The sequence below is a fragment of the Sarcophilus harrisii genome, chromosome 4 (assembly GCF_902635505.1).
Source record: "Sarcophilus harrisii chromosome 4, mSarHar1.11, whole genome shotgun sequence".
In the NCBI taxonomy this organism is placed as follows: domain Eukaryota; kingdom Metazoa; phylum Chordata; class Mammalia; order Dasyuromorphia; family Dasyuridae; genus Sarcophilus; species Sarcophilus harrisii.
In genome coordinates, this window is record NC_045429.1 from 269,895,008 (window position 1) to 269,910,403 (window position 15,396).

The 15,396-nt window shown below is 44.0% G+C and overlaps 1 protein-coding gene across 5 annotated transcripts; it reads right to left on the bottom strand.

Annotated features, from left to right (window-relative positions):
- Positions 1-890: 890 nt before the first annotated feature.
- On the bottom strand, positions 891-15,293 carry KLC4 (kinesin light chain 4). Of its 5 annotated transcripts, none has more exons than XM_023502989.2 (18): positions 15,193-15,293; positions 14,882-15,010; positions 13,498-13,563; positions 12,303-12,581; positions 10,501-10,731; positions 7,761-7,842; positions 7,056-7,269; positions 6,177-6,264; positions 5,791-5,892; positions 5,457-5,630; positions 4,795-4,894; positions 4,553-4,605; positions 4,261-4,328; positions 3,980-4,088; positions 3,325-3,447; positions 2,910-3,025; positions 2,496-2,559; positions 891-1,708 (listed from the first exon to the last, which is right to left on the bottom strand). In XM_023502989.2, exons 4-18 carry the CDS (start codon positions 12,558-12,560, stop codon positions 1,658-1,660), a joined length of 1,833 nt encoding a protein of 610 aa, XP_023358757.1. In that variant the 5' UTR covers positions 12,561-12,581; positions 13,498-13,563; positions 14,882-15,010; positions 15,193-15,293; the 3' UTR covers positions 891-1,657. The 5 variants fall into 5 exon arrangements, with proteins under 5 accessions (XP_023358757.1, XP_012404538.1, XP_031820682.1 ...); XM_012549084.3 differs by having other exon boundaries at positions 12,303-12,586; XM_031964822.1 differs by lacking the exon at positions 14,882-15,010 and having other exon boundaries at positions 15,193-15,266.
- Positions 15,294-15,396: the final 103 nt, after the last annotated feature.

Here is a 15,396-nt window from a genome sequence, read left to right on the forward strand (position 1 = left end):
CAAGGAACCTTAAATCCTAGGTCAGTTTTAGAGCCACAGTTTCCTTGGTGTCTTCAGGACTGAAGCTAATATGAATCCCCCAGGACATGCTGCCAGCTGGAGAAGGCTCTACAGGGAAGCTGTGGTCTGGCTCTGGCCCAGCATCAATCTGAACCTAAAGCTAGAAAAGGCTGGCCCCAGGAATGCAGTAAGTAGAACCTTATTAGTCAGGCAACTTCAGTCCCAAGTCCATGACTGGACAATGTGAGCTGCATAAGTCTCCATGACTAAGGGAGCCTGGTTGGGTCTCTGGAGGTGGGTCTTCCTGGCTCAGGCCTTTTTCCAAATCTCTCAGTGGCCCCCTTCCCTCCCCACACACATTCTTCCTTTGTTGTAAGAACTGCAAGGGGTGTAGGAGGAGGGTGAGCAAAAGACAGACTCCAAAAGATAGGCTCCAGCTGCTGTTCACTCCTTCAGGATGTGCTGTGAGAGATCATAGTGTCTTCTTTTCCAGTAGGCTGGGAAGGGGGGGGTTTGGGGTGGAGAGAGGGACTGAGACTGCAAGGCTCCAGCTTAGCCTTCACTTCCGCCCAGCCTTAAACTAAGAGATGGTAGGGGGAGGGCTTCCAGAATCCCAGGACTCTGGGTGAACAGTTCTCCCTCTGTCTCAGCAAGAGAACTCTAGGGACCCACATGGCCACCACATGGGAGAACCAACTTTCATTACTACTAATACTTTTTACAGAGCTCTTCCTGATAAATCTTTGACTATCAAGTCTTGCTAATAAGCTTCCTATGTCCTCAAGACCAATCTTAAAGGATATGAATTTCAATACCCCACAAACCCTTTACGGGTACCCTCGAAGGCCTCACAAAATAAATTGGATAAGGAAAAGACAGATACCAAGAACAACAATAGCTAGCATTTTATACAGAGCTTCAAAGTTTTCAAAGTGCTTAACATGTTATTATTCCCTTTGACTCTCACAACAAGCCAGCAGGTGCTGTTACTACTCCCAATTTTATAAACGAGGAAACTGAGGCTCAGAGGTCAAATGACCTGCCCAAAGTCATATAGCCAGTAAGTGTTTGAGACACAATTAAAACTCAAATATTCCCAATTCTGTGGCCAATACTCTAGCCACTTATACCCCCCTCATTCCAAGTCCATGATAATCTCCTCTTCCTTTTCCATTGGTTTTCAGTATTTACTTTGGGTCCTACCCTATTCCCTCAAGACAAATGTGGAAGACTCATATCCTGATTATTTTATTTAAGAAAAGTGAAATATTTGGACCAGAAGAAAAGGAGCCAAAAGAGAGTAGAAAAGAGAGGCCAAGACATAGGAATTTGGCCAGTCCAAAGACCCTTCATACTAAAACGATGATAGCAGGCCTCAGTCCCCCATTCCTGTGGCATACCTGCTTCCCAACCCCGTCTGTGGAGGACTTAGCACTACTCTAGCAAACAGCAGAGGAGTACAAGGGAGCTCAACAAGGTCTTCCTGAGGGTGAAACCAAAGCCCAAATGGGTAGAACTCAGTAGTTTACAAGTGTTCATCCCCACTGGTCAACCAAGGTCTGGCAGTCTTTTCCTTAGGACATGGTAGAGGCAGGAGCCACAGAGAATGCAGTGTGTTTGTGGAATCACAGTAGGGAAAATCCTAGGGAATCAGATGTCAGCTGCTTGAAGAGAGGTTCATAGTGCTAGCACTGAGGCCTCGTGAGCCCTGAAAGAGATCATCACACTTCCTCAGTTTAGGCCATCCTTCCAAATCCCTACTCCCTGTCCATTTTTCCTTCCAAAGAGGGCTTTTGTACCCTCATACATCTCATATCCAGGGCTTTGCTTTTCTCTCCTAGTTCCTAGGATATACTTTACATCCTCTAAGATTCAAGCTTAAGAAGGGATTGTTTGGGGAGAATTTTTTTTAATCTTTCATTAAAAGCACACTTCTAGGATTTTCTACAAGTCCTATTCATGTGGAGAAAATAACTGGCATATTACTTGTATATTCTAGACCTCAGGGACTTGGAAAACATGAGTCTAAATCTGCTCACAGTCACATAGGTAACAAGGAGCAGAGGCTGGGATTCAAACTCAGGTAGTCAGACCTTAAATCTGTGGTTTTTTCTACTAAACCATGTTTCTGAATCATTCGTTGCTGTGGAAGGTTAGTTCCCCACTAAAGTAATAACTTGCCCTTGAATTAACATCACCTTTTAAAAGACTATTTGTTTCTCCCCGACCCCATACCCGAGTCCATTTCCCCACACTTCTTTGTTCTCTCCCTTTTATCTCAAATATGCCCTTTGAATAACCCCTAGAAATAAGCCTGCTTGGCCTTCTCTCTCCTCCTCCCCAATGCCTCCTATTTGAATGATCTCAAATAGTCCCATTCCTTACTCCCCTCCCAGTCACCCCAGTCTCTCTAATTTAGAATCCCACTGTCAGTCCCTACTTGATCCCTCTCCACCTGCTCCACTTTCTACCTCCCACCAAGGTATCCCCCTCACCTGAAGGGACTGCTGACTGGGCTGATTTAGATGGTTTAAGGAAGCTGCCCGCTTCATGTTGCTGCTGTAAGAGAAAAAAAGAAAGGGCTCCTTAGCCTAGTTCTCCCTAGGTCTGCCTGCTCTATCCCTCAGGGTTTCAGGATCCCCTGCCATTTGAACGAGCCTTGATCACTCATTTTCTTTTAACTTACCTTGTTCCTTTCCTTCCACTGGGTTCTCTTTTCTTGGCCTTGTGCTACCCACCTTTACCTGGAACTTTCCTCCCCAGCCAGCCAACAGGTCTCCTTCCTTCTCATGTACTTTTTCAATATTTACTTTTTTTCAGGGAGCCATGGCCATAAGGAATGGGGGCGGGGAGGAACTTGGGAAAGGCCTTGTTTACATAGTTAGCTGTCCTCCTGCCCCAGTGTGTACCTGGAAGGTCGGTGCTCATTTCCCTGCAGCTTTCTTACTAGCAGTTCACTGCTTCGTCGAAACACATCTCGGATTTTGCCTAGAGAACCACTCCTCTGCAAAGTCCCACTACCATCCTAGAAAGGGAGGGACAGGAAGGGTAACTGAGAGGAAGATTCAACAGACTCTAGCCTGTCCCACCCAGTTCCACCCACAGTTCTACGTTTCTTGTACCCCATGGAAGGATGGGCTTGGCTCAGGTTCCCTATCTGAAGAGATTCTGTTACTCGGATGAGAATGTGGGATGAACAGAGAAAATAGGATGGGAAAAGGGATAATTTCAGGACCAACACTGTGCCCAACAGTTCTACCCCGACACCTTCAAGAGCAGCAGAAGGGACAGGATATGGGGAAAAGGGGAAAAAAAATCACTCACCCCTGACCACTCTACAGCCACTGATGCTTCCTCACCCCCTTCAAATTTTACACTGGCTGCAGGGTTTTCCTGAGCCTCCCCAAGCAGCTCCACTACTTTAGTCTGGCTGATAGGATCTGTACCCTGGCAGGAAAAGAAAGGGAAGGGAAGAGAGGTTAGGACTTCCAGATGCATAGATTCCTTAAGGTGTTTCTCCAACCCCCCAGCCACAAACCACCCACTTACAGCCATCACCCCAATGGGACTCTATGGCTTAGATCACATAAAGGTGAAAGGTCATTCCCCTAGATTTTTTTTTTTTCTTCTTTTCCCCTTCTAACAAAGTGTTCCTTGGGTCTGGACCCTTAGTGGGGGGAGGGAGGGAAAGGGAAGGAAACAAGGATTTATATGGCATCCACTACTGGATGAAGTACACAATCCCATTTAACAGATGAGAATATTGAAGATGAGTTACTTGTCCAAGGTGATACAGCTAGTAGGTATCAAGGCTGGATTTCAACTCAGGTCTTCCTGATTCCACTCCCCATGGGCTCTAGGTCCTTTCTGATTCTAGCCTCCTTTTAAAAAGTTGTTCCCTACTCCTCCTATTTGCACTGAACCAAAGAAGAGTTCCAGGCTACTCTCCCCCCACTTCCTCCCTTCACAAATTTCCGACCTGTTTTCGGGAGCGCAGGGCACATTCTTCCAGAGTCTCAGCAGCCTCTAGCTTCCCCTGACGTCGGTACAAAGCCCCCAAGTTCCTCAGGGTAGTGTTGACTGTAGGGCTGTAGGTGGGGAGGCCAGGAAAGGGAAGGTAGGTTATAAAGATGATATCAGAAAGAAGAAAAGAGACACAGCAGGAGAGGTAGAAATCTGGAATGCAGACACCTGAGGCCCAAGAAAATAGCCTATCCTATTCTTCAGATATCCCAGCTGGGTCTCAAGCATCCCTCTTACCTGCTGACTTTGCATGCCTTGTACCAGCCTCCATATTCAGCATAAGGTATACCATCCCGGTGCCGGTTCTGCAAAAGGGAATGGAAGAAACATGAGAGATAAAGAAGTTTATGAGGTGAGAAGAAGGATGGTGCCAAAGCATTCTTAGGGTCAGAAGCTGGGCTGAGAAAGTGCCCTAAGCCAACAGAGGGAGCTGAAAGAGATGGGGGAAGGAGGTTGGGTAAGGGGGGTAGTAAAGAACAAAAGAGAAGTGAGGACAGAACCATCCCAGGATCTGTATTCCCAGACTCACTTTGCTCATTTCCTCCCGCTCCTCTGCATGCATCCATATGGGCTTGTGGTCATCTGGGAAGGGGTAACATATAGGACAGGAAATAGAAAATTTAGAGGGATATGCTGAGTCTGAGGGTATCAGGTTTCAAGGGCAGACTATACTGCTCCTGGGCATTAAGGTCTAAGTCACCCCTGGGAGCCACTCTAGTTTTAAGTCATGTTCTTCTTCCCTTTGACCACCCCCAAATCCCACACACCCACCATCCACAGACCCAAACTCCTGCACGTGGGCCCGGGTTAGAATCTCCTTGTATAGAGTCTCAGCTTCTGCATATTTTCCCTGTTTCAGATAGCAGGAGGCCTGGGGCAGGAGGCAAAAGGGACAGATGGGATATTATGAAATGAGAAGAACAAAGGGAGGAGAGAGGAATAAGGTTTCTCTCAAAAGGGTTATAGAACAACTACTCTGCCTCTCTCTTAATCTCCATTTTCTTACCCTCCCTTCCTGGCCCCTCCCCCCCCCCCCAACCTCAACCCAGCCTTCCTAATTCTGCCATTTCCCTAGTTTAGCACTAACCTTCCAGCATCCCCAACCTCAAAGCCAAAAGGATTAACCAATTAGGCATTCTGGAGCAGTTCTCACCCACTTCCCAGAGCCCTGGGGTATAGAACTAAAAGGGTGGAAGCACTATATAAGTAGGTATTTACCAGGTCATGACCCTATAAAATGTAAAGTGCTCTGTAAACCTTACAGTGTCATACAAATGTTAGCTATCATCATCATGACTACTATTACTATTATCTCAGTTCTTCCCGTCAAACAGTGTCTCAAGTAGGGGAATGATCAGGTGGACAAAGGATGATTCTCAGTGCCCTGGTTCTCTTGGGAGGGCTCTTCCCTTCTTTTTTTTTCTTCCTCTTACCAGATTGTTCTTGGTGCGAGCCACATTTGGATTGTCTGGCCCTAGTTGGCCCTCATAAATGGCTAGGGCCCGGCCATAGTATCGCTCTACTGCCTCATATTTGCCCTGATTCTGACACAGGAGGGCCAGGTTGTTCAGCTGCTTTGCCACATCTGGATGGTCAGTGCCCAAAACCTGGCAAAGAAAGAGAAAGAAGAATTGAATGCAGATCATTGGTTAAGTGGGAAATGAGTCAAGAAAGCAGCAAGAAAAAGGTTAAGACTGGGGTAGAATGGAGGAAACAAAGAAGGAGAGTTGAAGAGAAAGAATCCTAGATTTAGAAAGAAGGAAACACCTTTTCTCGGATCTCCAGAGCTCGCTGACACAATGGTTCTGCTTCTTTATACTTGCCCCTCTTCCCATAGAGTACAGCCAAATTGTTGAGAGTGGCAGCCACCTGTGGAGAAAACTCTATTTTTGTCAAAAGCCAACCCTGAAAAAGCAACTCAAAGCACCCATCACTCCAAGGGGACAGGGCTGCCCTTACTTAGGGACATAGAAACTGCCATTCCCCAAATGCCTCACTTCTTCATCTTTGTTTCCAGCAAATGGGCTCTACTGAGGAAATAGCTAGATAGGATTTAGAGAGTAGCTACTCTAAGCCCACCCTCCCGTGAGAGGGGTAAAAGAAAAATAGACATGCTAAGATAGGGGAGGGGAGGAAGAGGAAGGAATGCTGACCGCTGGGTGGTCCCGGCCCAGGGTGCTCTCACGGATGCTCAGGGCGTCATTCAGCAAGTGGGCTGCCTCCTTATATTTGTTCTGGTCCCTGTAGGGGGACAGGACCCCAGAGTTTATGGGGATAGGTTATCATGTATCTATTTTATCCCATCTCCCTCTAGATTGCCCAGGTCATCCCCATCATTCACACCTTATTCATATCTAGCCCTCTTCTCTTTGAGTATAGGGGAAAAGTTTTTCCTTCTATGAGGACAGAAAGCCTGGTGTGAATACCATTGGGAAGGATTCACTGACACCACAGAATCTGTATATGGAATAAAACAGATCTTTCCCCTGAGGAGAGAATAGAAGGCCAAGGAGAAGAGACAGTGACTCTGATGTATAAGGAACAGATAGCTTAAATATAGGAGTCTTATGAAAAATAGAACAAACCAGAAAGCACAAAATATAGGAATTAAAGGGATAGAAGTTGAAGAAAAGAATAGGAAGATAAGAGGATCTAGGGACCATTCTATCACCTCCCATGGTTTCACAAAAATTTGGGAAGACTTATATGAACTGATGCAATGCAAAGTGAGCAGAACTAAGAGAACATTGTACATAGTATCAGCAATACTGTAATAAGATCAACTGTGAAAGACTTAGCTATTCTGAGCAATACAATGATCCATGACAAAGGACTCATGAAGAATATTACAAACCACCTATGTACACTGTACATAGTAAGTAATAAAAACAAGTTTATTGTTCTTATTTTTGGTAGCAATCAGGAAGACCTAAGGGAACTTGAGGAATGGAGAACAGGGCCTCAAGTAGAATAGAGAGAGACAGGTGCACTGACTAGAAAAAGGAAGGGGGGCAGAGGAGGGGAAGCCTTACCGATAGACCAAAGCAAGGATGTTGAGCATGGTGGCAACATCAGGGTGGCCTCTGCCTGAGGTGCGCTCCAGGTCTTCTAGGGCCTGTTTGCAGAGTGGCACTGCCACCTCATAGCGGCCCTGAGCTGCGTACTGGATCACCAGGTTGTGCAGGGTCCGCAGTCGCGCTGGGATCTCATAACCCCCATGCTGAGCTGCTGAAGTGCCCTTGGGCACTAGGACAGCACCACCGTCTCAGAAGATGGCACTGTGCCCACAAAGGACTACTCTACTCACCCAAGAACCATCCCTTTCCCCATTGCTTCCAAGCTCTTGGCTTTTCCTTCTATCAGTGGTCTCTACCCTTAGTCCATTCTCAGTTCTTACCTCCTCCCCTGCCTTTTAATGACACATCAAAGTTTCTACACTTCTTCTCATCCCAATTCCTTAATACTCCATGCCAGCTTCTCATTTCTATTATCCCTTAATCCTATATATCTACTTAAACTGACTGAGGAGTTTGAATCCCAAGAGAATAGAGTTCTCCTCAGTTCTTGTCTTATTTCTATATCCTGCTATGCCAAAACCAGGGCAAGAATGAGGAAATAGAGTAGTACTAGAAGTGGGCTGGCTATTAAGCTGCCTATTTACAAGATGTAGTTGGAGCTAAAGAGCTCAGGCTCTCCTTTCTATCTGATTCACCTTCCAGCCTGAGGGATGGACTTACAGTCATGGCTGGGCTCTTCTTCCTCCTCATTGGGGAAAAGATCATCCAAGGAATCCTTACTGGAGTTGCCCTCTTTCTCCTCCTAGAAAAATTGAAGCAGCACATGATGGAATAATTGCCTCCTAACAGGAGGCCCTTATAAGGTCACTAATTTGTGGTCCTTGTGCAAAACCAATAATCCATCTGATTCCAAGAAAGATAGAATTTAAACAAAAGCGGTCTCTTGAATTTTTAAAAATTAAGCCTCACAGCCACCCATGTTAGAATGTCATATACCTCTCCTCCTTACTATTCTACCTATGAACCTGCTCCTTCAGAAACCTCCATTTCTTTCTCTACTTGTTAACACAATCTCTACCTCCTTCCTCCTACTCAATTCAGGGAATTATAGTATTGTATTGATCTATATGTGCTTATATGGATTATGTGTCTGCCTCATATCCTGAAGGCAGAAAGTATGTCTGATCTTTAATACGTATCCCAAGTATGTAGGCAGGCACTAAGTCCTTATCAATACTCATGATAAACTTGCTGGCTGACTCTCACTGATTTTTTTTAACAAATTATTTTGTTAAATATTTCCTAATTACACATAAAAAAATTTTATCATTAAAAAAAATTTTTTTTTTGGAACAAGAAGTTTGGCAATTGTTAATGCTGTAAAGTTACTCATATATATATAACCTGTAAATAAAAGGCTATTAAAAAAATTTTTTTTTGAGCTCCAAATTCTTTTCCTCCTACCTTCTCCCCTCCTTGAGAAGGCAAGCAATTTGATATCGATGATATTTGTGAAAACTGATCCTCATTGTTAAGAAGTTCTTCCTTATGTCTAACTTTGTTCCCTCAAGGCAAGATTTTTTCTCACCATAAAGACTATCAGCCTTATTAAAGCACTGCCTCCTATGGTTTCAGAAAAATTTGGAAAAACTTCTATGAACTGATGCAAAGTAACCAGAGCAGAACCAGAACAACATTATACATAGTATTATCAATACTATGTAACAAGATCAACTGTGAAAGACTTAGCTATTCTCATCAATACAATGATCCATGACAAAAGACTTGTGAAGAATATTAAAATGTCTTGCAGAGAAAGAACTGATGAGTATTGAGAGCAGATTTTTCACTTTATTTTTCTTGCCCTTTTTTCCCCTTAAAAATGGCTAATATGTAAAGATTTTGCATGACTTCATATATATAAAATGAGTATCATACTACTTGCCTTTTCAATGAGGGAGAAGCTGGAGAAAGGAGAGAATTTACAACTCCAAACAAAAAATATGGAAAAAGCTATCTGCAGTGCAAAAGAAAAAAAAAAATACTACCCCCAAACTGATTTTTTTTTAAGATTATTATTATAGCTTTTTATTTGCAAGTTATATGCATGGGTAATTTTACAGCACTGGCAATTGTCAAACCTTTTGTTCCAATTTTTCCCCTCCTTCCCCCCCCCCCCCAGATGGCAGGTTGACTAATACATGTTAAATATGTTAAAGTATAAATTAAATACAATATAAGTATATATGTCCAAACTGTTATTTTGTTGTACAAAAAGAATTGGACTTTGAAATAGTGTACAATTAGCCTGTGAAGGAAATAAAAAATGAAGGTGGACAAAAATAGAGGGATTGGGAATTCTATGTAGTGGTTCATAGTCATCTCCCAGAGTTCTTTCACTGGGTGTAGCTGGTTCAATTCATTACTGCTCTATTGGAACTGATTTGGTTCATCTTATTGCTGGAGATGGCCATGCCCACCAGAATTGATCATCATATACCAAACTACTTTTTCAAACTAATTTCTACTAATACTCTATGAAAATCTTCACTTCAGCACAAATGATCTACCTCCTCTCAAAAATTTGCACTTCCCTATTCCCTATTTTAAATATTTAACTCCTACTTTGGTGCCCCAGCAGAGTACTTGGGTTTAAGTCCTATCATGGACATTTCCTAGTTCTGTGGCTTAAGTAATGGAAATCACCTAACCTCTCTAAGCTTCATTTATTTGTAAAAATGTGAACAATCCCTCTTGTACTGCCTACCTCCCAGGGCCCAACGACTCTGACAGTGGAGTGCAAGCTCTGGCAGATATTATCAAAATGGGAAAGATAGACCTTATGACGGACTGTGTGTCTTTGTCCAAGGACCAGCCCAGCTAATTTTGGAGATTTATCTCACATTCAGCTGCATGCTAATGGGTGTACTTTTTTTTTTTTTTTTTTTTTTTAGTTCCTTCAACTCTTAGAGAACATCTAATAAGACTTAAAAGAGGTGTCATTTGTGTTGGTAAAGGGAGCATCTCCAGGGATAAAAGTATACACTGGAAGTATGTGAAACTATGTAATGTGACGTTATAGCCTGAAATAATACCCTTGAAGCATTAACAAAGTGGCAAAGTATAAGGAGAACTAGGCAATGTACTCTTCAGCAATAACTGGGTTTGAACCCTAGCTCAGGCATGTCCTATCTGTGTGACTATATGTGAATCAACTTAACCACAGTGTTCGCTTCAGTAAAATGGGGGCAAATACCTGCACTATCAATCTCACAGGACTATTGTGAAAAGAGTCCTTTATAAACTTTAAAGAGCAACAATAACACAAACTCTATAATTATCAGCCACAATGCTAAGTACATAGTAGGAGTTCAATAAATCTTTGTTGGTACCCGATTCCTGGCCTACCCTCTGCCCAAATCCTGCGCTTTTGTTCCCCCCTTGTGTTCACCTTACTTACCACAGGGGGTCCGTCTTCATCATACTGCCGAAGCTGCCCCATGAACTCCAAGTGCTTTTTTTCTTCCTCCAACTGGGCTACTGCCTGTTCACTGCGCTGCAGGCGCTGCTGAGTACCTGCCAGCTCATCCCTAAGCCATTGGTTCTCCTGACACAATCGCCGCACCTGGGCCCGAAGCTTCTGCTTCTCTGACTCCACTGTGCCTAGGTGATTTGCCAGAGCTAGCATCACCTGGGAAGAGAGGACTGGACTGAAAGGCCCTGTGGCAATGTGGGAAATTGGGAGTTAGATTGGCAGTTAGAAGGCTTGAGTTTAAATCCCAGCTCTGCAACTTACTATCTTATGTCACCTTGGAAAAGTCATTTCACCTTTGTGAGGTCTCAGATTCCTCCGCTATAAAAGAAAGAGGTTGGGTTCAACATCCTCTAAATTCTCTGTCAACTTTCAATGTATGTACTTATTAAAACCACCAAGTATAGGTATGGAGGAATGGTATGGGTGTGTCAAAGGTTATGTCTTAGTTTCCTAATCTTAAAATGAAGGAATGGACTAAGCGATCTCTGAAACAAAAAGATCTCTTTTACTGGGACTTCTTTTTGTTGAATTATTTTTCAGTTGTATCCAACTCTTTGTGACCCCATTTGGAATAATTTTGGCAAAGATACCAAAGTGGTTTGCCATTTCCTTCTCCAGCTCATTTTACAGAGGAAGAAACAAGCAAACAGGATTAAGTGACTTGTTCAGGGCCACATAGTTAATATATGTCTGAGGCCAGACTGAAATCCACGCTCTTAAGACTGGCACTCAGTCTATCCACCACACCACCTAGCTGCCTTCTTACTGATTCATCTCTTACCTATCCATTTTAGCCCACATCATCCAATTGTTCTGTTCTTTATCTCTTTTGTTTAAGTCAGTAAGTATTTATTAAGCATATACTATGTATGAGGAACTGGGTTAAGTTCTTAGAGATATTAAAGAATGGCAAAAAGACAGTCTCTGATTTCAAGGGACTCACAGTCTAATGGGAAAATAACATGCAAATGATTATATACAAAACAAGCTATATACAAAATAAATTGGAAATTAGCAAAGGGAAGACACCAGCATTAAGAGGGGATAAGGAGGGTTTCCTATAAAAGGTGAGGATTTTAGTTGAAACTTGAAAGTTGAGAAACCAGAAGCTAGAAATGAGGAAGAAGAGAATTCTGGCCAAAAGAGAGAGCCTGTGAAAATGCCTGGAGTAAGGATATGCAGTGGGAAGTAGTGGGAAAGCCAGTGTCACTGGACTGCAGAACAGAAGACAATAAAGTATACTAAGACTGTGAAGGCAGGAAAGGACCAAATTATAAAGAACTTTAAAAGCTAACAGAGAATTATGCTAATTTAGTTTAGAGGTAAAAAGCAACTACTTAGAGTTTATGAAATAGAAGGGTAACCTAGTCAAGCCTGTTTTAGGAAAATCACAGCTAAGCAGAGGATGATTTGAATGGATAGAAATTTGTGGCAGGGAAACCAGCAACAAAGCTATTGCAATACTAAAGGCCTGTGCCAGAGTGGTCACAGTGTCAGAGAGGAGTAAGGGGCATATGAGAGAGATGTTACAAATATTAAATTGACAGGACCCTTTTTATTGACTTTCCCCAAAACACATACCTCTTAGTTTTTTTGATAAACCCATCCCTCTCTCCCAGTTCTTAGTCCTGAATTTTCCTCCAAAACCCACTCATCCTTCCCTTGAAATCTTATCTTTACCCTATCCTCCATCCCAGCCCCCTATATCTCAGTTCCCTCAATCTTACCTGTGCCTCCCCCAGTCCCAGCTCAATGTTTTCCATGGAACGGCGAAGCTGCCGAGCCTTCTCATGTACCAGTCCAGCTTCATGGCCCTCATGCTGCAGGCACTGAATAGCATGAGCTAGGCTCTGTAACACTGCCTGGTGCTCGCTTTTCAGTGCTTCCAAACCTTGGCTCACCAGCCGAGTGCTCCCCAGAATCTCCTCTTGGCTCAACCGGTGCACTGATGGCTCTTCCCGCTGTCCCAGCATCAGTCCTGACATCCTGGGTCAGGGGATTCCAACCTGGACTGGGGGAGAGGGAGAGGGAAAGGGAAAGAGAGTGGAAGACAGAGAGAGAAAGAGAATAACTTAGTTTTGTGGGGAAGAGATATCACTATGAGAATAAGAGAATAGAACAGTATATTAGAGAAATCAAGACTCAATGTGTAGAAAGTAACATTGGAGATGAATAACATTCAGCAGAAGAGATATGGGAAGAGATGATGGACATCAGAATTGACAAAAGTGTTGAGCAGGAGAAATATACAAACATTACACAAACTGGAAGGGAAGAGGCTAAAATAATGGGTTTAAGAGGGAAAAGCAGGACTTGGAATTGTTGAGAGAGGGTGATAGTGAAGATCAATGAAAGGAATAATAGAACAGAAAACAGATTATTATTCTAGAAAAGAGAGAAGTAATAGTTCTCACAGTGAAAAAAGAGACTGGAGAACCTCAGCAGCAAGAGAAAGACACAGTCATCTCATGAAGTTTAGTCCTTTATTTCTCTTAGCTACCCAAGATTCCTTGATCCCAACCTCATTCAGTCATGGTTATCTCTGCTTTTTTCTCCAATTTTTATTCTCTACCCTCTTCTTTCCCATGGCTCAGTCATTGTCCCAAGCCCTATTGCCCTAACCAAGAGCGGAGCCTTGGACTGCAGGGATGAAGCAGGAGCCAAGAGCCAAGAGCTATGAAAAAGAAAGAACCTTACTCAGCTCAGCAGATTGGGAGACGCCCTATACAAAGTCCAAGAATCCAATACTAACACCCCCCCCCCTCAGTATTAGAGCACCTGCCACAGAACCCCACCTAGGAAAAAAAGCCCTTTCTTTTGCTTAATACATACCCAAACCCTCCAAAAGAACCATCTCCCTTACTTCCCCCCAAAACTCTTAAGTCAGTCCTGAGCTTAAGCATGAATAAGAAGAGAGCTTACCTGGAAACCTAAGGGAGAGTGAAGTTCTGTTTCCCCAGGTTTATTAGTCAAAAAGGATCCTTGTACCTAGAGGGAAGTATGAGAGTACAAGGGTCAGTTTATATGAAAATAGCAAAGGAATTTAGCCTAGGTCAGATACTCTCATTCCACTTTGTAGTCCCACTTCTACCCCAGGCAATTAAAGTAGGGGGTTATTCCCCAGTACCAGTGAGCAACATTTACTAACTTGCAAACTCAAGTCTTGAGACATTGTGGTCTGAGTCTCTGAGGTTCACTAGTAGGTATGACTTTCTGATTATCAGGAGTGGGGTGAAGAGAGAAGAGAAAGCATATAACCCCTTATCTCTCTGGGCTGTGGGGGAGGGGGGATTGTCTGTCTATCCTGGAAGCTACAATAGTTATAGTAGTTATGTTAAATATATATTGTCATGTAACATAATAATAACATAAGTTACACATAATATACATATAACATAACATATAGTTACATTTTACTTTCTAACTTGACAGAATGTGTGTGTGTGTGTGTGTGTGTGTGTGTGTGTGTGTGTGTGTCCACATCAGGGGGAACTATGTCTGTTGCCCAAGAGAGCTGAGAAAAGAGAATGATACATAGTTATCTATGTATCATAGATGGATAACTATGTATCTATCTGTTCAAGAGGAAGAAGAGACCAAGTTTATCTGTCTTGGGGGTGGCAAGGGTATCTGCCTAGAGATGTATGCCTGTGAGAGTGGGTGAAAGAGAATGATTAGGAGATAAACTGTCTGTCCTCCTAGGGAATGATCCTGTGTATATGACTTTCTGCCTCTTAGTCCTTGAAAGGGATAAAGATGTTTACATGTATGTCTGCCCTAGGAAGGAATAAAGATGTGTACGTAGTTACTTGTGCTAGTTGGGGATGAGGGTTATGCCTCTCTGTGTCCTAGGAAAAATAATGGCACGTATCTATCAAAGAGGAGGGAGGATGCGTTATATTTACAGACATATCTATAGTGAACATACAGTCTCTGTATGTCCAGGAAGGGAGCGACTGGGGGTCCGTATGTCCTAAGGAACAGTGAGGGTGTTTTTCCAAGGAAGTTCTTATCCAAAGAGGGACTGTCTGTCTGTCCAAGGAGGAAGGGAGTATGTGTGTCTGTCTGTCTGTCCAAGGAGGAAGGGAGTATGTGTGTCTGTCTGTCTGTCCAAGGAGGAAGGGAGTATGTGTGTCTGTCTGTCTGTCCAAGGAGGAAGGGAGTATGTGTGTCTGTCTGTCTGTCCAAAGAGGAAGGGAGGGTCTATGTGCATGTGTCTATCTGTCCACAGGAGAAGTGGCTGTGTCTGTGTGTCCGTCTGTCTGCAGAAGAAGGCTCCGTCCCCTAAGGGAGTGAGGATGGGTACCTTTGTATATGCCGGAATGTCCCCAGAGGAGCGAGAGGGTGTGCGTCTATGTGTCCGCCCAAGAAGGAACGAGGCTATCTGTGTCCGTCTGCCTCAGAAGCGAGTGAGGAGGTGTATGTGTCCGCAGTTCTGTTTAAGGAGGAAATGAGAGTCTCTTAAGCGTCTGTCCCCTAAGAGGCGGCGAGGGTGTGTCCGCCCTCTGTTCCCGGGTATCTCCCACTGCCCTGAGGTGCCAGGGTGAGAGCTGGGTCCCCGGCCCGTTTAACTGGCGGGAGAAGGAGGGAGAAGAGGGAATTTTGCCAGAGACTCACCCTCGGCACGTCCGTCCGTCCGTCCGTCCGTCCGCCGGCCAGCCCGCTCCCCCGCCGGTACTGCCCCCTTAAATCCAACATGGCCGGCGCTCAGGGCAATTGTTTTGACGGCTCTCGGGGGCGGAGTCTATCTCCGGTCACGCGGGCGGGAAGCCTCTCCGGACTGGCTGTGGCCAGCGACGCCCCAGGGAGCCGACTTCTGCG